At 54.5% G+C, this 20089-nt stretch overlaps 3 protein-coding genes and 1 long non-coding RNA gene across 4 annotated transcripts; 3 read left to right on the top strand and 1 right to left on the bottom strand.

Moving 5' to 3' along the window:
* Window positions 1–678: 678 nt before the first annotated feature.
* TMEM134 (transmembrane protein 134) lies at window positions 679–6029 on the top strand. Its single transcript, XM_031690957.2, has 7 exons — window positions 679–1398; window positions 2335–2399; window positions 2775–2864; window positions 3020–3096; window positions 5267–5311; window positions 5529–5582; window positions 5666–6029. The coding sequence occupies exons 1-7, from the start codon at window positions 1225–1227 to the stop codon at window positions 5746–5748; spliced, it is 588 nt and encodes a 195-aa protein (XP_031546817.1). The 5' UTR covers window positions 679–1224; the 3' UTR covers window positions 5749–6029.
* Window positions 6030–6724: 695 nt separating this feature from the next.
* Window positions 6725–7278, top strand: LOC140699080 (uncharacterized). The gene is made up of 2 exons (XR_012077098.1): window positions 6725–6824; window positions 6928–7278. It is a non-coding gene; the product is annotated as an uncharacterized lncRNA (long non-coding RNA).
* Window positions 7279–10779: 3501 nt separating this feature from the next.
* On the bottom strand, window positions 10780–14398 carry CABP4 (calcium binding protein 4). The gene is made up of 6 exons (XM_006210757.4): window positions 13558–14398; window positions 13147–13177; window positions 12923–13066; window positions 11802–11911; window positions 11309–11456; window positions 10780–11183 (listed from the first exon to the last, which is right to left on the bottom strand). The coding sequence occupies exons 1-6, from the start codon at window positions 13909–13911 to the stop codon at window positions 11155–11157; spliced, it is 816 nt and encodes a 271-aa protein (XP_006210819.2). The 5' UTR covers window positions 13912–14398; the 3' UTR covers window positions 10780–11154.
* A 1350-nt stretch (window positions 14399–15748) lies between these two features.
* Window positions 15749–17251, top strand: GPR152 (G protein-coupled receptor 152). Its single transcript, XM_006220373.2, has one exon. It carries the CDS (start codon window positions 15749–15751, stop codon window positions 17204–17206), a length of 1458 nt encoding a protein of 485 aa, XP_006220435.2. The 3' UTR covers window positions 17207–17251.
* The last annotated feature ends 2838 nt before the right edge of the window (window positions 17252–20089 follow it).

The raw sequence follows: 20089 nt of genomic DNA, 5'->3' as shown, positions 1-20089 counted from the left end.
ACAAACTGAGAAGCAGGATTGACTCAACTCTGTACATGAGGTCACAAAATGAAGTGGGGTGGAGAGATGGAGGAGGATGAGTACCCCTAGAGGTAGCTGAACCTGGGTTCAAATCCCAGTCCTACCACTTGCAGGGATTTGGGCAAAGCACTTGTTCACATCTTTCACAAATATTTGCTGGGGATCTATTTGGTGTCAAACACTGTGCTGGGCACTGTGGACACAGTGGTGAATAAGACAGTGGGAAATATCTTTAAGTAGGTGCTGTGTGATGTGAAACTGACTTCAGATTGCTTAGTCAGGAATGGCTTCTCTGAGAGGTGACCCCGCTGATGAAAAAATCCCCGTGTGAAAGAGCAGGATCCAGTGCTTTCCAGGCATAGAAAACAGCACGTGCAAAGACCCTGAGATGGGAACGAGCTTGGCCTGTGGCTGAGTGAGCTGAAAGACGGACAGAGAGGGACTTGATGAGATTGGGAGAGGGAGGCAGGGGCCAGGGCATTCAGAAATTTGTGGACCTTTATTAAGAGTTCAGATATTCTAACCACAATGGGAAACCAATAGGTGGTTTTATGCAGAGTAGTGACTTGGCAGCATACTTCAAAAAAAAATTTTTTTTTAATTTAAGACTAACACTCAGGGAAAAGGGTCAGATATGTTTTAAAAGACCACTTAGGCTGCTGCGTGGAGACTGCATTTGGGGAGAGTACAAACCACATAAGCTCTCTGAGCCTGTTTCCACACCCGCAAGGTGGTAGGAGTACCCCTCCCGCGCAGGGCTGTGGTGAGGAAGGGTGGGGAACAGTTGCCAGGAGTCACCAAGGCACTCGAAGAGCGGGCTGGGATGCAGAACGCTCCATCTCCGGCCGGGGAGCCTGCGCCTGGCAGCCCCTCCAAGCCCCTTGCACAGACGCAGGCGTAGCTTCCAAGAGCAGCCCCCGCTGTCTCTCGCCGGGGCGGCCGCTGGGCGGCGCTGCGAGCCCAGTTCTGTCCAGAGGAGAGGCGGCCCAGTCCACTCGTCTGCTCGGCGCTCGGCAGCTCTGCCCTGCTGAGGGCGGGCGGGGGCGGGGCCATCACGTAGGGGCGGGGCCTTGGCCAGGGCGCCGGACCGTCGATCAACCTAGACGACAGGGCGGGGCCTGCGCGCAAGGGGCGGGGCCGCGGCGACGCGGGGCTGGCGGGCTCAGATGGCGACAGCGCAGGGCGCCTGAGCGGGCCGGGGCCATGAGCGCCTCCCGGCCCCAATTCAGCATCGATGATGCCTTCGAGCTGTCCCTGGAGGACGCGGGCCCTGGGCCTGAGTCCAGCGGAGTCGCCCGCTTTGGGCCGCTGCATTTCGAGCGCCGGGCCCCGTTCGAGGTGGCCGACGAGGACAAGCAGTCCCGGCTGCGCTACCAGGTGAACGGCCCGGCCCACCTCATCCCACCTGGCTGGGGCGGACCCTAGAGAACCCCAACTCGGAAGAATCTGACTAGAGGCCTCAGCCGGAGCGGAAGACCGCCCCGGACGTGGCCACTGATCTATGTCCCTTCCAAGACCCTCTCAGCTCTGATTTTGGTCCCCAGTCACCACTAGAGAGCCCAGAGTCCAGACCTGGGAGCTCGGCCCCCACCCTTAGCTGGATATCCCAACCTGGAGTCCACCGATTCTGGGTACTGACCTTCCCTCCCCTTACCCCAGAGGGTAGGGGAGCTCTTCTGTACCTGAACCAGACTTAGTCCATACTCAGAAGCAGCCCTCTGAGTCCCAGGCCAGATGATCTAACAGGAACCAGTGCCCCGTCTTTTGTGCTGGAAGTCCCCACCCCATCCTTCCCCTTTAAGCTGGAGGCCCCCACTCACATGATGAGTCCTTGCCTATGATTCAACTCCCACTAAACTGGAAGTCCCCCTTTTCCCAGAGGACAGCCACCAACTCTAGGATCCTTTTCTTGGAAAATTAGTCCAGATTCCTTTGCCTCAAACCTGGAAATCACTGACCTGCCCTTCCTTGGCACCCCAAATCCAGAGCCTCTATCCTGGGCCCCTGAAATACCATCCCGACAACTGCACCCTGACTCCCAAGCTTGGGAGATCTCCTGGCTCTGGGACCCCCGCTGGGAGCCCTCAACCAGCCCCTGCCGGCTCCTCCCTGCGAAAGCCCCCAGCACCCACCTCCTATCTGGGTTTCAGTTTCTGTGAATCATCAAACCTGTTCTGCAGGGAGGGCGGAGGGCCAGGTGAGCAGCTGTCAGGCAGCCAGGCAGCCAGCTGTGTGGGCTCACCTTCCTCCTCTCCATGAGAGGGGAGGAAGGACCTGAACTCAGTAACCCCTAAGCCCTGTGTTCTGGAATAGAACCTGGAAAACGATGAAGATGGAGCCCAGGCATCTCCGGAGCCGGATGGGGGAGTCAGCACCAGGTCAGGGCCAGGTGGGGACCCACGCCATACTCCTAGCCCCATGCCTCTGCTCCTGTCTCCAGGCCCCTGCTCACTCCTCCACCTCACCTCACTCAGTTCTCTCCCATCCTGTCCTACAAGGGACCTCTACATGGGGTCCTCTGTCCTGCACCCTACCCTAGTGCCAGCCTCACCCACTCACCCCCACCAGGCTCTTTATCCTGCAGAAACTCCCAGCCCTTGAATTCCTCTTCATCCCTGTCCCTTCTCAGTGTCCCCTATCCTGCAGGAACACCCAGCCCAAGTCCCTGCACCATCCCCCACGACATCCTCATTCCCGAAGGGTCCCCTTCCTCACCTCCTCTTCCCCCCTCACTGGGCCCACTTGTCCTGCAGGGATTCTGGCCAAACATCCATCCGCAACTCCCAGTGGTCCTTTAGCACCATCAGCAGCAGCACTCAGCGCTCCTACAATGCCTGCTGCAGGTGAGACCCTGTCCTGCTCATACCACCTGTGGCCACTGCCCCAGCACAGGCAGCCCTGGCGAGTCCCCCTCGGCTATCCGGGTTGGGGAAAGTGACAGGAGGGGCTGGGCCCACTACCACCTCTTTCACACCCATCCTGCTCTCCTGCCATCCAGCTGGACTCAACACCCTTTGATCCAGAAGAACCGCCGGGTAGTGCTAGCCTCCTTCCTGCTCCTACTGCTGGGGCTGGGTGAGTCCCCCTGAGGGTCCCCTGCATATCCCGCCTACCCCCATGGGGGGATCCACCCTTCTCTTGTTCAGGCTCTGCGTGCCCCTTGGCACACTCAGCCTCCTAGCATCCTGAGGAGACAGCTGGCTGCCATGACCTCACCCCATTTTACAGGTGAGGAAACTGAGGCCTTGAGAGGAGCAGGTCCAGCCTCCAGAGTGCACAGCCAAGAAGTCAGACATAGTTGAAAATGGAACCTGGTTCAGTGCTCCAAACGTTTCCTTTCCTTTTTGGTTTTAGTTTTTGGGTTTTTGTTTGTTTTTTAGCCTGTTTATCAGAGAACAGAGAGTAACAGCTACCATTTATTCTACTTCGAGCCAGGTGCCAGGCAGGCTTATTTTCCTTCCTTACAGAAGTCATGCAGCATGTGAGAGGTTGGGCCACAGCCCAGAACTTATATAGGGGCGGGTGCTCAGAGATATGCCTGGCCCCACAGCCGGGGCTGCACAGCGCCCTGCCAGCCAGATCCACAGGGCCCCTGTCACTCCCACTTCTGTGGAGTCTGAGAGCTGACCAGGACATAACTCCCACCCCCAACACTCAGATGGGGAAACTGAGGCCCAGAGCAGGCAGAACCACAGCCAGATGTTTTCTGACTCCCATGCTCCTCTTTCTATAGGGCTGAGGAGTCAGGGTCCCCAGAAAGGATCTTGGCTTGGGATCAAGAGGAGCCCATGAGGAGGGCCAACTGTGGCAGCTGCCCTCCCTCCTCCAGGAAGGTCAAAGTTCCTTGGCCAGAAAGCTGGGCAGCATCCTCACCTCAGCTCTGGGTGTCTGTGTGCAGGGGAGGGAACCACTGCTTCCCCAACACCTACTGCGTGCTGGCCACGGGTCACACTGGCCACATGCCTTATCACAACACCCGACAGGGCAAGCATCACTACCCTCCCTCCCAGTTCAAAAGTAAGGACACAGACTCAGGCAGGTGAAGGGTCACAGCTGAGAAGTAGATGAGCTGGGAGTTAAACCCACATCAGTGACATTGCCAGGCCTGTGGGCCACCACAGACCCATAAAGAGCCTTTGTAAGAATTAGAAATAGATGCCTCCTCCACATGGACAGAGCCCAAAGCCCTAAGCCAGGGTACAGGGAGTGAGTTTCAGCCCCATCCCACCCTTTTTGAGGTGATCTGTGCTGTACCACACCCCCTTGCTCCAGAGCCCAGCTCCCCTCTTCCCCCCATCCCATCCTCTAACTGGGGACCCAGGACTCTCTCTGGGTCTGAAAAATTGATCCAGCCATGACCTCCCCGACTTCCCCAGTGCCCACTGTCCTCAGCCAAATTCTGCATCCCTCCCTGGGGCTTACAAGCCCTGCCAAACTCCTCAAGCCTGGACTCTTGCCTTTCCAGTCTCGCCAAAAGCTGGAAATTCCTAGAAAGCCCCAAGTTCCCTCCAGACGCTGGGCCTTTGCCAGGCTATTCCCTTTATCCAGAATACTCCTCCTCTCCCTCTCTGCCTGTGAGATGCCCATAGCAAAGCCTCTAGAGTCAGATCACCTCCACCTTCCAAATGCAGCCCTGGGCAAGTTACTTCCTCTCTATGCCTCAGTTTCCTCTTCTGTGAAATGGGGATGATAATACCTGTTTGATTTAGTCAAGGTGACAAAAAAGCTCAGTGCCTGGCAGTACCTGTTAAGTGGTCACTAAATGGTAACTCCTACTGCTGCTGCTGTCTCTGCTCAGCTTAGATGCTACTGCCTCCAAGAAGCCCTCCATGATCTCTCAGGCTCCTGTGCTGCCTGATCACCAGGGAGGTTCTTGTCAGTTGCTCCACTAGGGAAGGGCCATGAACGCAGGGACCTCATCTGCCTTCCCCCCACGGGATTGCCAGTACCAGGCACTCAGCAGTTGCTCCATTAAATGTTGATTGATGAAAAGGCCACACCAAGAAGCAGACAAAAATCTCTCCTTTCACAGACTTTTCCCAGGGCCTGCCAGGTGCCCTGCTCTGAAAGCACAGAGCTTGGTGAGCTTGGGTGGTTCTCTGCCCAGGGGACCTTCAGCTCAGGTGGGGGACACCATTCCTCAGGCCTAAGCCATGTTGGGGGTTGCGGGTGGAGGTCCCCACCCTGCCACCTGCCGCTGCCCCCCTGCTCCTTCCCTCACCCTCGCGGCTTCGTCTATGTGCAGTGCTGATCCTGATCGCCGTGGGACTGGAGGTGGCCCCCTCGCCAGGTGAGTGCCCCCTCCCACCCCAGCAGGCAGCGCTCACTCCCCTCCAGTGCTCAGGGGTCTTTGGCAAGCCCTTACACCTCCCCAGCACTCAGCACCCCCCCCCCCCGGCAGGAAACGGCCCCTTTTACCTCGGAGAGTGAAACTTGCCCAGGCAGTGACCCCGCAGTCCCGCCCGGGAGCCGCCCTGCCCTGACCCGGCCCTCCTCCCATCCCGCAGGTGTCTCCAGCGCCATCTTCTTCGTGCCTGGCTTCCTGTTGTTGGTCCCGGGAGGTGCGAGTGGGCGCCGGGCGCGGGCGGGGCGGGGCGGGGCGGGACGGGGCGGGGCCCCGGCGCTGACAGACCCCGCCCTGCAGTCTACCACGTGATCTTCATCTACTGTGCGGTGAAGGGCCACCGGGGCTTCCAGTTCTTCTACCTGCCCTACTTCGAGAAGTGAACTGCCGGCGGTCGGCGGGATCCAGCGTCGGCTGTGAGAGGCCCGGTGCGGCCTCCTCGCGCCCCTAGAGGGCGCCCCTGGGGCCCTCATCTCAAGGGAAAAGCCCCTCCGGGACCCTCGAGCCCCCAGTCCCCTGGGGACTTTGCTCAAGAAGTTTGGGCATGCGGGCCTCGGGCCTGCAAAAGTCGCCCCCTCCCTGCTCTGTGCCTTAACTTATTCTCGGCCCCTGGGGTTGCTGGGTTGGTGATATTTTGTGCTAATAAAAGGGGTGCTTAATTCCAGCCAGTGGTTGCTTTTTGCTTCGCAGTAGCCCCGCCCAGCCCACCAGCCTGACCCTGGAGCTGAGGGTCTCCAAGACTGTCTATCTCCCCACTGTACACAGGACAGTCCTGATGCTCCAAGACTTGGCCGAAGTCACACAGTGTGGTGGGGCAGAGCTGGGCCTGGGACTCTTCTGCCCTGCAAGTTTGGAGGAGGCTCTCCCAGTCTCCCTGCTCCTCCAGTCCTTAGCAGACTCAGTCCTGCTCCATCTTCACTTGGAGGGGCAGTATTGGTGCCTGCCCTAGTGGCCCTGGCCACAGGCACTCAGATGACGCAGGCATGGGGCCTGGAGGCTGGCTGGTATTCTGGTTCCAGCCTGGCTCTGGGGCCCTGGGCTGCCACAGCCAGCTCCGAATGTGGGCCACGACCAGGCAGTAGCCTGGCTTCCTCCACCCACTGCCCTAGTTCCCAGGCCCTGGGGTTGGGAGAAGTGGAGGGCAAAGGACATAGGAAGCAGTGCCTGTATAACAGAAATCCTCAGTGAGCAAAGACTCTTAGAACCACAGAACATTAGAAACAGACCATCTCAGAATTTTGGAAGGTCCAAGCATCTCAGAATCTCAATAACCAGGAAACAGAATCTTTGAGAACCCTGAAATCTGAGATCATAATAGCGACCGTTTATTGAACTCTTAGGAGACACCAGGTCCTGTGCTAAGCACTTAACACAGGTCATTTCTGGCAATCCTCAGAGGAAACCGAGGCCCAGAGAGACTGGCTCAGCCAAGGGCAGGGCTTTCGTGACTCAGAGCAAGGTGGGCGTCACTAACCTGGTCTGGCCCCCAGCTGACCAACTGAGGGGCTGGCTGAATGAGTGTGGGCTCGGGAGACCCTGTTCACATACTTACATGTTTACAGTCTGTCTTCCCAGTAAAATGTGAGCGCCGTTAAGAAGGTATTTGCCTGGCTTGGCCTCCACTGTGTCTGCAGCGGCCAGGACAGTGCCTTTAGATTTCTGTGACTTTGTTGAAAGGATGAACACCCAGACCCCTGCTCTTGCTCCTGCTCTCCTGGCCGACCCAGACTCCCCACCCTCAGCCACCAATCAAGGCACTTTAGGGGGCACCAGTTGGATGCAGGAACTCCCAAATCCGTGGTTCTCAAGTCAGCTGTGGCGAAAGGACCAGTTTTCATTTCTAATGCATCATGGACCAATACTTTTGTAAGATAAAAATTAGAAAAGCGAAATAAAGATACATAATAAAAGCCCACAGTTTGTATTACCAGATTAATCAGATTTAAAATTTCATTTCAATAGATATAATCAGAACAAACATGGGAAAAAAGAACAAGGTATGAAAACCATTCACTTAAAGTGGGCAAATTAGCAAATTAATATAGAGTTGCTGCTACACTCATAATTTCACAATCTTAACTAAACAGAAAGTGATCCAGAAGTGGTGCTTTTCCATGTTATAAGACTTTCAGAAAAAAAAATTTTTTTAATTAAAAAAAAGACAATTTCAGGGGTCAGCAAGCTATACCCCATAGGCCCAGTACAGCCCCCAAGCTAAGAATGGTTTTCACAGTTTAGTAATGGTTGGGTAAAAGTCAAAGGATAATAAGATTGCACGACACAAAAAAGTTAATAAAATTCAAATTTCAGTGTCAATAAACCAAGTTTAATTAGTTATTATTAATTAAATTTCCAACACAGCCACACCTATATGTTGACTCTGGCGCTCAGCCATACAAACTACAGAAACCACATGGTCCCCAAAGCCTAAAATCTATACTATCTGGCTTTTTACCAATCCTTGGTCTATGTGAACATGTTGACAGAACACTGAATCGCAAGGTTTAAAGTTTCAATGTGACCAATGTACTTGATTTTTGCTGGTTAATTGATCTAATCCAAGTTGATTGACAGCAACACTATCCTCAGGCAATAACGAATACCGCACCTCTATGAATTCCTTTTAGTTGGAAAACACACTGAGTTGCATGCGGATTAGGAACATTAGGTTTCCTCAGTGAATTGTGACTCAGTTTATCCCTAGTGCTTTTTGCCCCAGAGCTCATTTTGTCTGACATGCCTAGAGTCACACGAGCTTTCTTTTGGTTAATTCTCTCCTAGTAAATCTTTGCCCAAGCCATCACTTTCAGCCTTTCAGTTGTCACTATGCTTCAGATGTGTCTCATATCCTGCGCTCGGCTGTGAGGAAGAGCCTAGTATCTGCCTTTTGGGATCTGCTCTCTGCCCTTGTAGTAGAAGAACCTCTGGTTTCTGGCTGGGCACAAGGCCACTCAAAGACTGCACTTCCCAGCATCTTTAGCTTCTAGGCGTACCAGGTGGGGAGCCCTGCCTACTGGGGTATAAGTGGGTCAAGCTCTTTTCCCCCTTTCCTCTTTCTTCCTGTCTCTCTCCTGCCAGCTGGAAAACAGATAAACGTGGGCACACTGGTGGAATGACAGAGCAGCCGGCAGGAGGAGCCTGGGCCCCTACAGACACTACAGCTGGATTTCACCTGAGACTCTGGGGAAAATACACTTCCATCCAGTGTAGGCATTGTTATTTGGGGCCTCTGTCACTTACAGAGAGCCCAATCTAATATTAGTCTTTCCTTCTGGGACTGAGACTCTGTTAACTGAATAATTTTCCCCTTTTATTTGTTTATATTTTGGGTGTGGTTGGGGGGGCAGGTAATTAGGTTTATTTATTTTAAAAATTTTAATGGAGGTACTGGGGTTTGAACCCAGGACCTCGTGCATGTGCGCTCTACCACTGAGCTGTACCCTCCCTCCTTAACCAAATGACTTAATCTGCTTATATTTATTGTAATTTTTGGTTTTTTAAGCATTATTTCTACCTTCTATTTGAATGTTTTCTATAGATTTTGTTTTTCTTTGCCTTTTTTCCTCTTTCTCAGCCTTCTACTAGCTTAATCAAGAATTCTTGTTGATTTGACTATTGAAGGGAACATTCTGTCTCAATTTCTGTTATGTTAATGGTTCCCCTTACACAGTTAACAAAGTCTAAAGTTAATCAATGAATCTATCCTCCTCCAGGAAAAACAAGAAAAAGACTTCAGCGTGTCTAAAGTATCCCCTCCCATCTTTTATTTTATTTTTGTCTATTTTTTTAGCCCCTCCTTGTTTTTAAAATCCCCCAAATTATTTTTTATAGTTAATGCTTCTTTAGATACACGGATATGTTTACTGATTTCCTTCCTGCTGCCTAGTACACACTCTGCCTTGAATTTCCTTCTTATTGAAGCCAGCCCTTCAACAAGACTTTGTAGGTGGGAAGCCCTTGAGACTGGTTTGTTTTTGTTTTTTACTCTTTTTTTTTAAATTGAAGTATAGTCAGTTTACAATGTTGTGTCAATTTCTGGCATACAGCACAGTGCTTCAGTCATACATGAATATACATATATTCACCTTCATATTCTTTTTCACATAAGCTGCTACAAGATATCGAATATAGTAGCCTTTGTTTGTTTATATTTCATCTTCATTCTTGACTAGTGATTGAGCTAGGTATAGGCTTCTTGGCTGGCAGTCATTTATCCTCTGCACATTGAACGATTTATCCCATTGTCCTCTGGCATCTGCTGTTGTCAATGAAAAAAGTCTTTGGAGAGTCTAATTGCTAATCCTTGGAAAGTAATCTGACTTTTCTCCTGAGTTCTTTACAAGATTTTTTCCTTTTATATTCTGCAGTTTCACTGGGATGCATCTAGAAATACATTTATTTTTATTTCTCCTTCTCTGGCTCCAATGTACTCCTTTAATCTGGGCTCTTGTCTTTGTGGAAGTCTTTATGGAAAATTTTCAACCATCATCTCTTTGTTGCCTCATGCCCGCTCTCTATTTTCTTCTTCTGAGATTCCTAATGACTTTTAACTACTCTTTAATATATCCCTCAGTGCTACCTTATGGGTGATTTCTTAGCTATAGCTTCCAGTTCACAATCTTTTCTAAAATTTTCTAAAATTTTTCATTCCAATAACTATATCCTCTAGTTTTAGAAGTTCTATTGTTTTTTAATCTTTCTATTTTCATATTACACTGTTTCTGCATATTGGTCTCTCTTCCTTCTTTTATCTCTCTCTTTCTCTCTCTCTCTCTCTTTTTTTTCATTGACTTAATAGTCTCTTTTGATTGTTTTATTATTTACACTTTGCTGATTCTCCTGTTTACTGCATCTGCCTAGTCCCCTCATAGTGACTTGTTTCCCTATGTGCTTTGTAATTTTTGTCCTGAGTTCATCTTCAGAAGTGACAGAATTTGGGGTATTTTTTTAAATCCCATGTGCCCTGGGTTGAAAGAGTGCCCTTCTCAGCAGTTTTTTCCTATTTCTTCAGCTTTTTCACACTGTGAGGACTGCACTCCTGCTTGACATGCAGGCCTTAGTTTCAGGTTCTCTAGGGTAACTTTTTCCACTCAAGGTCCTGAACATCTGTTCCTTGCCACTTTCTCAGGCTGGTGGGTAGAGGTATATTTTGATCCCCTTTTCAAGAATAGGGTGCCTCTTTGAGGTCCTGGCATGTACTGAGGTTATGTCTTGCTCCCCAGCCTCTTACAGGTCTTTTGTCCCTCCTGAGTGTCAGAGCCTAGGCTCCCAAACCTCCCCTCCTCTGAAGGCCCTGTGGCATCTGCTCCCTCCCGCCACCCAGCTTTGGATTCTCTCTGTCTTTGGTACCTGGGTCATCTCTTTCTTTCAAGTTCAGCTTTCTTCTTTTTTAAATAAAGATATCCACACATAAGTAGTGGGAGATGTCCAACCACTCTCTCAATTCACCATATTACCAGAATACCCCCCCAACACTGCCCCATCTTTGAAAGGTGCCAGTGCCAGGGAGCTCCCTACCTCCCCGGGGGCTGGAGAGATCCAAGTCTTGCTCACATTGGGGAATGATGGGTAGTTGAGGACAGGGTTCCTCCAGGCAGATCAGATGGAGGGGAGGGGAGGACGAGGCTGGGCAGGTGACATCACAAGCCAACTCTCTTGCCATATGTTGTCAGGAACAGAAGTCTGGGGCTGCTGGGTCTTTTTCATCCTGGGGCCTCATGCGGAGGGTGTGCAGCATGAACCCTGCTGGTGTCTGGGGCCAGAGGAGCAACATTCTCCTTCCTGGAGCCTCAGTGGGTGGTAAGCATCATCACAAATTCTGCGGGAGAAAAGGGGCAGTGCTTGGGCTGGTCCAAGCCAGGGATCCCAGGACGCATTGGGCTCAGCTTAGGAGCTGCAGGGATGCGGGGGGTTGGGGGGGGATTGTCTGGGAAGGAGACTCACCATCAAAGTCTACAGTGCCATCCCCATTGAGGTCCACTTCTCGAAGCATTTCGTCCAGCTCAGGATCCACCAGCGGCTCCCCAAGCAGAGCCGGTGCTGCCTGTCGCAGCTCTGCCACCGTGATTCGCCCATCCCTGTCCCTGTCAAACTGGGATTCCAGCAGTCTTCACTCCCTCCTACCCAAAGCTGTCTTGACCTGCACCGACCTCCACCTTGCCACATCCTGTGCCTGGATGTCCCTATCTTTGTCCATCTACGCCTTCCTCTTCCTCCCAGGCAGAGGTAGTGAGCCCCTCTGCCCCAGGAAGTCTCCTTGGGTGGATCACCAAGCTGGGAGTGAGCCAAACCCTCTCTGACCCTTCCCTGGCCCTAGTCCCATCAGCTGCAGGGCTCTGGGCTCCAGAGGCTGAGGCTCCCAGTTTCCCCTGGCCTCAGTGGGAGGCGAGTAAGGGTACTGCCCAGCCACCCACGCACCCTGGAGGATGCTCCACACCTCACGGAAGGCGATGCGCAGCTCCCGCACCCCCAACATGTGCGCCGTCTCCTCTCTCAGCTTCGGGCCCATCATCTCCACAAATTCCTCGAAGTCCACGCGGCCACCCACTGCAGACCCAGGCAAAATGTCACAGTGGTGAAGGCTGGGGCCCAAGGAGGGATGTCATGAGGGCCAGCCACTCCCCAGCTCTGCATCCAGGAAGGACACCCATGTAATGGCCCCAGGAGGGTAGGAGGTTGCAGCCCAGGGCTCTGCTGGAGGTGAAATGCTCAGGAAGTACTCTCAGCAAAGCAGCCAAGTACGTGAGAAAGAGACTGGGCTGTGCAACCAGACAGCCCCAGGTTCAAGGCCTGGCTCTGCCACTAATAATGTGGACCTGGGTGACTTACTGAACCTCCCTCCTCATCCAAGGACAGGGTGCTGTTGGGGTTGGAGTTCATAGCTATAAAGTGCTGGAACCTCATTGGCAGCAGTAAATATCCCTTAGGAGCATACCCACCTAGTCCCTGGATTCTAAGATGCCATCAATTATAAAAAGTATCAATGATCAATTAATAGCTTTGAGGAAAATAAAGAACTATGACACTAAATATTCACATTAATTGTAAGTCAGATCCTATTTTAGAAACTGTAAAGAAAAAACCAAATGCAGGTGTCCTGGGATGAAGGGAATCTGATATTTGACAAATCAGCTCATGCTAATCACACAGGTGCAGCCCATTGGACATTTAATTGCAAGGAATGGTAAGGACTCTGTCACACTAGTCCTCACTCTTTTCAGGAGCCTTGGGAGGGCCAGAGAGACAGACAGACAGCCCAGGTGGCTGGTACCAGCACAGACCACTTGGTCTCAGTTAGAGATGGGGTCCTCAGTCTGAGCCCCAAGGGCCTCTCTTGGCACCCCATGCCTTCCTTGCCCCCCAACCCCCCTGTCTCCTGGCCAATGTCAAACTATCCTGAAAATTGCCACCCCCCTCACTCCATCATCACCCCTGCTGGGCTCCCAGAGACACCTCCCACCATCCCTCTGGGGTGGAGCTGACCTGGGCTGCAAAGCCAGGTGGCTCCCACCCTCCCCGCCCCACCCCACCCCAGGCCGAGGGGGGTCTAGCACTGACTTCGCATCTTGACGTGCTGGGAGACCTCAATGAGCTCCATCTCGGTGGGCATGTAGCCCAGCGTCCGCATGCACTCGCCCAGCTCCCGGTAGCCGATGTAACCATCGTGGTCTGTGTCAAACTCCTCAAAGGCAGCCTGAAGCTCTGCAGGGGAGGGAGGTCAGAGGCAGGCAGCCAGGCTCTGGGATACTTCCCACCCGCCACTGCCAGCAAGGGCCACTCACCATCCAGCTCCTCCGGGCCCAGCTCGCGGTCCTGCAGGGGCAGAGTCCAACATGTCGCCGGGGCCAGCCAGGGCTTTGGCCATCCTTCCTCCTCCAGCCCCAGCCCGTGCTGGCCTGGGCAGAGCCAGTCCCACAAGGGCGGGAGAAGGCAACTGAAGTCCCATGGGTCTCAGGAGAAGTGGTGACCCCCTTCCTGCTCCTGGGGCCCCAAGCTCCCACAGAACCCTGGGTTTGAGATCTGGCTCCACCCACTGCCCAAGCTGCCCAAGACCTACCCTTCCCCAAACTGCAGAAACCCTACCCCCACAACCCAGGCCTGCATCCTAGGGGCAGGGTGGACTGAGCCTGAGGCCAGGAGTCCCCATCCCCACCCGCAGCACCCAACCCTGCCCTGCCCAGGCCCCACCTGACCTTCCCGAAGATGCGGTTCAGCAGGGGCCCATATGTCCTCTGAGCAGCATCATGCTGGGGGGCAAGACGATGCCGGTGGGACTGGCGACGAGAGGCCGGCCCGGGGGCTGCAGGGGCTGGATCTTCCTGCCCTTCTCCGGTCTTAGCTGGGTTCTTGCTGCTTCCCGGGGCCTCGGGGCCCTGTGTGGGGGCCTGCTCCCCGGAGCTGCCAGTGCTCTTTCTGGACCCTCGGAGCCCCTTCTCCTTCTTGCTCCTCCTCCTGGTCAAGGGGGGCCCTTCAGCACCGCTACTGGAAGCCTGGGGGCTGGGGGCTGGGGCTGAGCCATGCTGTCCCCTCCCTTGCTCTGTGGCCATGTGGGAAGGGGTGACGGGGCTCAGAGACACAGCACTAGAGAGCACCCTGAATCCCAGGACCCATAAAGCTGCTTACGCACCCCCACCTGAGAGCTGATGGCCAGGGATGGGGCCCTGAGGGGGATTAGGGTAAGTGAGGCAGGCAGCCCAAGCCCTAATCCAGGCCCTCTGCCTGGGGGTGGCCAGGGCAGAGCCAGCTGGGTCAAGAGAACAGTTCTCAGCAACATGGGGTGCCAGGACACAGTGGCCACTGTGCGCTTCGGACTACAGTTCTACCACTTATAAGCTGGGAGACCTGGCAATTTGTCACTAAGCCTCAGTTGCCTCATTTATAAAATGGGGACAATATTGCTGAAGAGTCGAAGACTCAGCCCTGTTGTGTGCCGTGGGCAGGACGTAGCTAAGTGAGGACATGGGGAGGCCTCTTAGGTGGGAGGAAGAGTGGGGGCAAAGGCTGGGAGGTGGGAAAGGAGAGGAAGGGTTGCCCACTGTGGACCCCCATGGGTGGCATCCTGGCTGGAGCAGAGGCTGTGTGAAATTGAGGAAGAGAGGCCAGATCACAGAGGCCTTGAATCACAGATGATTGAGGATCATGGGAGTGTCACAGGAGTGACGTCAGACGAGGGGGACCCAGAGCCTGCCCGATCTGGAGGGGCCCAAGGTGAGGAGGTTTCAGCCATCTGGCCCTGTTGAGGTTTGGTGGGTGCCTGGCTGGTCACTTGGCCCTACTGGGCTGGGGTTAGGGTTTCCCGGCAAACAGCCCCATGAATGATTGATGTCCTCTCAGCTTGGGTTTCATGCCGGCCGCCTTCGTGCCGCCGGGCGCCATGCAGCAGGCCCCGGCGTGGGGCCGTGTGGACAGCTAGACCTCCGGGCAGGCAGGCAGGCACGCCGTGCTCCTTCCAGCCAGCAGCCTGCACTTCACAGGTAAGCCAGACCTCACCAGTCGGGGCCCAGGGAGCCCAGGGCTCTGATCCAGTAGGGGTTGGAGCTGGCAGAGTTGGGGACTGCCTGAGTAAGAGCACTAGGGGTGGGGAGACCATTAGGCTAAAGGTCAAGTGGCCGGAGCCATGGGCTACAGGCAGTATGGAGCCTTTCTGGGGCATCTGGTTTCCCTACCTTCAGAGGGAAACTCCCTCCCCCAGCTAGGGAAGGTGGGGCGGGGGCAGCAGGCCTCTTAGGACCCAGTCACCCTTATCCTGGCCACACTGCTGAGCCTCTTGCCCCCTTTTCTGTTTAGTAGCCCCACGGAACAAATGAGAGCCATCCTCTGCCCCAGACTCCTTACCCACCCTTGGATTTTACCAGCCCACGGGACCCTGAGCCCTCCCCACTTCGACTCTTACACTCTTGAATCCAGGATGCCAGAAAAAAAGGAACCTGCGATGCTCTGACCAAGGGGCTTTTAAACTGTGTTCCCTGGAGCCCTAAGGATGCTCTCCCTCCTTTAATCTGAGCACACCCTTTTAGTTCATAAAAGAATCCCACTATAATATTTTATTGAAATATATTTAAAACCTCTGGTTTAGTCTATTTGGACACAATGGGATGCCCTGTAGCAGAATGGTTGGTCTGAATTCTGGTGCCCACATTCCTACCTCTGACCTTGGGAACCTTCCTCTCCTTACCTGTAGAGTGGATTTTATGAGGACTAGGTGAAGCAATCTATTTAAAGACTCTGGCAAAAGATTATCACACCAAAGGTAATGATGTTGGACCAGAGAGAAATAGTGACTTGCATGGAGAGGCACAGCATCCTCTCTCTCATCAGTCATTCATGCTTTCACTGATTTACCAGGTGCCCACTCCATGTCCGGTGGTACACTGGGGACCTCAGATGGACACTGCAATGGAAGCTAACCTGGGTGCCGTGGGTCACGGGTCCCGTACAGAGCTTGAAGACGAGGACTACTACCCCCAGGGTGGCTGGGACACGGTCTTCCTGGTGGCCCTACTGCTCCTGGGGCTGCCAGCCAATGGGCTCATGGCGTGGCTGGCTGGCTCGCAGGCCCGGCAGGGAGCAGGCACACGGCTCGCCCTGCTCCTGCTCAGCTTAGCCTTGTCTGACTTTTTGTTCCTGGCGGCAGCAGCCTTCCAGATCCTGGAGATCCAGCATGGAGGGCACTGGCCTCTGGGGACGGCTGCCTGCCGCTTCTACTACTTCCTGTGGGGTGTGTCCTACTCCTCCGGCCTCTTCCTACTGGCAGCCCTCAGCCTGGACCGCTGCCTCCTGGCGCTGTGCCCACGCTGGTACCCTGGTCATCGCCCAGCCCGCCTGCCCCTCTGGGTCTCTGCCGGGGTCTGGGTGCTGGCCACCCTCTTCAGCGTGCCCTGGCTTGTCTTCCCTGAGGCCGCCGTCTGGTGGTACGACCTGGTCATCTGCCTGGATTTCTGGGACAGCGAGGAGCTGCCGCTGCGGATGCTGGAGATCCTGGGGGGCTTCCTGCCTTTTCTCCTGTTGCTCGTCTGCCACATGCTTACCCAGGCCGCTGCCTGCAGGACCTGCCACTGCCACCAGCCTAGGTCCATGGCCTGCCGTGGCTTTGCCCGTGTGGCCAAGACCATTTTGTCAGCCTATGTGGTCCTGCGGCTGCCCTACCAACTGGCGCAGCTGCTGTACCTGGCCTTCCTGTGGGACATCTACCCCGGCTACCTGCTCTGGGAGGCTCTGGTCTACTCTGACTACCTGATCCTGCTCAACAGCTGCCTCAGCCCCTTCCTCTGCCTCCTGGCCAGCGCCGACCTTCGGGCCCTGCTGCGCGAGCTGCTCTCCTCCTTCGCGGCAGCTGTCTGTGAGGAGCGGCCAGGCAGCTTCACGCCAGCTGAGCCACAGACCCACGTGGACTCTGGTGATCAGACTCTGCCAGGGCTCACGGCTGAGGCTCAGCCACAGGTGAACCCCATGCCCCCCCCACAGGAGAACCCCGTGGCCCAGCCACGGTTGGATTCCATGGCTCAGCCACAGGCAAACCGTATGAGTCAGCCACAGTCAGAGTCAGTGGTCCAGCCTCAGCTGAACCCCAGGGCCCAGCCACAGGAGAACCATGAGGCCCAGCCCCAGCTGGATCCTGTGGCCCAGCCCCAGGCAAGCCCCGAGGCCCAGACCCCTGGGCCCACTGCCAGCCCAGTCCCCAGCCCCTGCGATGAAGCCTCCTCTGCCCCATCCATGGATTCCACCCCATCCATGGATTCCACCCCAGAGGTCCCTGTGAACCCAGCCACACCTGCCGCCTCAGAGGGAGAAAGCCCCAGCAGCGTCCCCCAAGAGGAGGCCCCGGGTACAGGCCCTACGTGAGGGTCCAGGAAAGTCCAGGCCCATCAGGGCAGCAGAAGAGCCAAGGGAGACAGAGGAACCAGCCAGTCAGAGAGGAGGGCTGCTGTGGAAGGGGTCCTCGTGGAGCACCCCAGCAAGGCCCTTGGGCCTGGCAGGTGGACTCGGGGGAAGTGACCATGAAGCAGCCAAAAGTCCCGGACAGTTTGTTGCCAGCCTCGCAGCCCCGCCCAGGTCCCAGCAAGCTCCTCCATGCCTGGCCCACACATATGGGCCCGAGCGCCCCTGAGCTATCACAGCCGATGGTGCCTTGCTGGGCTCTTCCCTCCGATGTCCCCCAAACCCCACTGACATTTTCCCCCTTAGCTTTGGTCCTGGAGTAGAAAGACAAGCAGGCTGACTTCCCCAGCTTGATCTGACCTCCCCTTATCCTTCCCTGCCTCCCCTCCTTCCTGTTCCATCCTCTAACCTGGGCACCAGGAGCCGAAGGAGGGAGTCCCTGTAGAGAAGGGAGGCACTCAGGAGCTATCAGGAGTCCAGGGTCTTAGGAGTCTACAGGCTGGCCTGGCATGGCCAAGCCCTCTCCACCAGCCCCCTGCCTTCAAGAGGCAGTGATGCTGGGACAGGACTTCCCTCACTCAGCAAGGTGATGGGAGTAGAGGTGAGAGCTAGCAAGCCTGGATTCCAGTCAGGCTCTGGGTGACTCTGGACAAACAGATTCGCCCCCGAGCTCCTGTTTCATCTGCCATTGTGAGGATTAAATGAGAAAGTGTGTGAGGTGCCTGGCAGCAACTGGCTCACAATAGGGGCTCAGTGAACAGAGGCTCTTCCTTCACTGACAGCCAGGGATGTCCCTGCTGGGGCTCGGGATTGATGGGAGGAGGCACTTGGGATCCTGTGAGCTTCAGGGGAGATTAGCTGTGCCCGTGACCAGCTCTGGGCTGCATATTCCCTGGCCTGAGGGAGTATGGGGCCACCTCTGTGCCTTGAGCAGCTCAGGGGACTTCCAGGTCTGCTACATTTAAGGATTCAACTAGTGTTCACCTGTCCCCTCACTGTGGTGGGGGCTGAGGTCCAGAGTGCCCTGATCCTGTCACCACCAAGCCCCTTCTATACACTCAGCCCAGATGCAGAGATGGGCGGATGTCGAAGCAGAGAACTCTGGGGACCAGTGGCTCCAGAGATAGCCCAGGCCCCTTGGAGGTCACGCAGTGTCTCTGGAACATAGCCAACCTCTTCGCTCTCAAGCTGCAGACACTGCTAGAAAAAGTAGGAAGTACTGAAGGTCTATTTTCAAGCCCTACCCCACTTCCTTTTCACACCCACCACTCTCTTCTGGCACTCTCCCCACCCAGCTTTCTTTCAACCCCCAGGGCCTCAAAATCATGAACTTCTTCCTCTTCAATGCCCCCCCCAAAACCCTTCCCCTTAGCTCAGGACTGTGACCTTTAGAAGCTGAGAAATGCCTTTACCAGTAACTGTAAGTGACAATAACATTTTACATACTACCCTTCCCAGGGGTACTTGCATTTTTTTTAAAGGCAGCAGCCTGTACAGGCAGCCTGAAATGGCGCAGTCAGATCTGTCTTCTGGTTCAGAGGTCTCTGTTTTCCCCTCTGTAAAATGAGGTGATAATGTTCCCCTTGCAAGTTTGGCTGTTGTGATCATTAACCAAACCCGGAGATGGCAGCGCACTGGGTGGTGGTGGTGGTGGTGGTGAGAATACTAGCCGAGTTGTAGCATTTCCTAGAATTGTCGGCACTGAGGCTGGTGGAATAGAGATTTCCGGACAGGCACAAATTTGTTGAATTCACTAATTTAGCAGATATTTATTGAGCACTTGTTAGGTACCTTTCCAGCCAGCCTTCCATTTTGGAGACACATGGGTGGGGTTAGGCCACAGCTCCTAGTGTAGCTCAGAGGTGGTTTGAATCCTGGCTCTCCACCACTCACCAGCTGTGTGACGTTCAGCCAGGCTCTGGGCTTCTATGGGACTCAGTTTCCTGACCTGTAAAGTGGGGATTCCATTTTCTAGGAGTATTAATCCCTATGAAGTGCTTGGATTCTTGCCTGGCACAGAGTAAGTGCTTCATAATTGTTAGCCATTAATTCGATTGTGCCAGTGGACACCCCCAGGCCTCACTCAGGCCTGGGACCTGCACTGACCCACCAGAGCCCATGTGGCAGCACTCTGTCCACCAGGCATGGTCCCCACCACCACACAGCCTGTTCCTCCACTTTCCATTACAGTACACACTTCCTGAGGGCAGGGTCTGGACTTACGACCCCTTTGCAGAGTGCCCCTCTTCCTTCTCCCAGGTGGGGGTCTCAAAGCCCTTTCATGGGGCAGGTAGATCAGGGACTAAAACCTCAGTGCCAGACACCTGCCTTCAGCTCTGGTCCATACTCCAGACCCCACCTTTGGAGAGTGGGCCAGCCCTACCTCCAAGGCCCCAGCAGGGAACGCTGCTCATAATGGATACTTGTTATTTAGGAGAAAAAGTAGGGCCATGAAGGGTTTTGTGAGATAAAAAGGAGTCTCCAGCTGGCCCACAAAGGAGAGTTTTGTGTTGGATGAAACATGCACACCCAAGGCCAGAGAGGATGAAGGGAGGACTTACCCCCAAATTCCCCAGCTCCTCTACCTCACCCCTAACACACTCCAGGCGCCTGGGTTCCTGTTGCTTCTGGAATATTCATTCTTCTATAGGTGGGAGACATACTTCCCTCTCCTTTGTAGGCACCAGACATTGACTATGACGATTGTGAATATGAACATTTTTCAATTCCACATTCAGGGCTGCTGTTCATTCATTCAATGTACACTCATTGAACACATCCTGTGGGCTTGGTCTTGCTCTAGGAACTGGGGATACAGGGGGAAAAAAGACAAAGTGCGGCCCTCAA

The sequence above is a fragment of the Vicugna pacos genome, chromosome 10, assembly GCF_048564905.1.
Source record: "Vicugna pacos chromosome 10, VicPac4, whole genome shotgun sequence".
NCBI lineage: Eukaryota > Metazoa > Chordata > Mammalia > Artiodactyla > Camelidae > Vicugna > Vicugna pacos.
The sequence above is the reverse complement of the archived record's forward strand: the minus strand, read 5'-3'. Positions and strand labels throughout refer to the sequence as shown.

Bases quoted from the DNA above. Each gene is read 5' to 3' on its own strand.
- TMEM134 (XM_031690957.2), top strand. From the start codon at position 1,225: ATGAGCGCCTCCCGGCCCCAATTCAGCATCGATGATGCCTTCGAGCTG. The intron at 1,399-2,334 runs GTGAACGGCCCG...GTTCTGGAATAG, and splicing joins AGTCCCGGCTGCGCTACCAG to AACCTGGAAAACGATGAAGA. The intron at 5,312-5,528 runs GTGAGTGCCCCC...CCCATCCCGCAG, and splicing joins GGAGGTGGCCCCCTCGCCAG to GTGTCTCCAGCGCCATCTTC.
- CABP4 (XM_006210757.4), bottom strand. From the start codon at position 13,911: ATGGCCACAGAGCAAGGGAGGGGACAGCATGGCTCAGCCCCAGCCCCC. The intron at 13,178-13,557 runs GTCAGGTGGGGC...CTGCCCCTGCAG, and splicing joins TGAACCGCATCTTCGGGAAG to GACCGCGAGCTGGGCCCGGA. The intron at 11,912-12,922 runs GTCAGTGCTAGA...CTGGGTCTGCAG, and splicing joins CCAGCACGTCAAGATGCGAA to TGGGTGGCCGCGTGGACTTC.
- GPR152 (XM_006220373.2), top strand. From the start codon at position 15,749: ATGGACACTGCAATGGAAGCTAACCTGGGTGCCGTGGGTCACGGGTCC.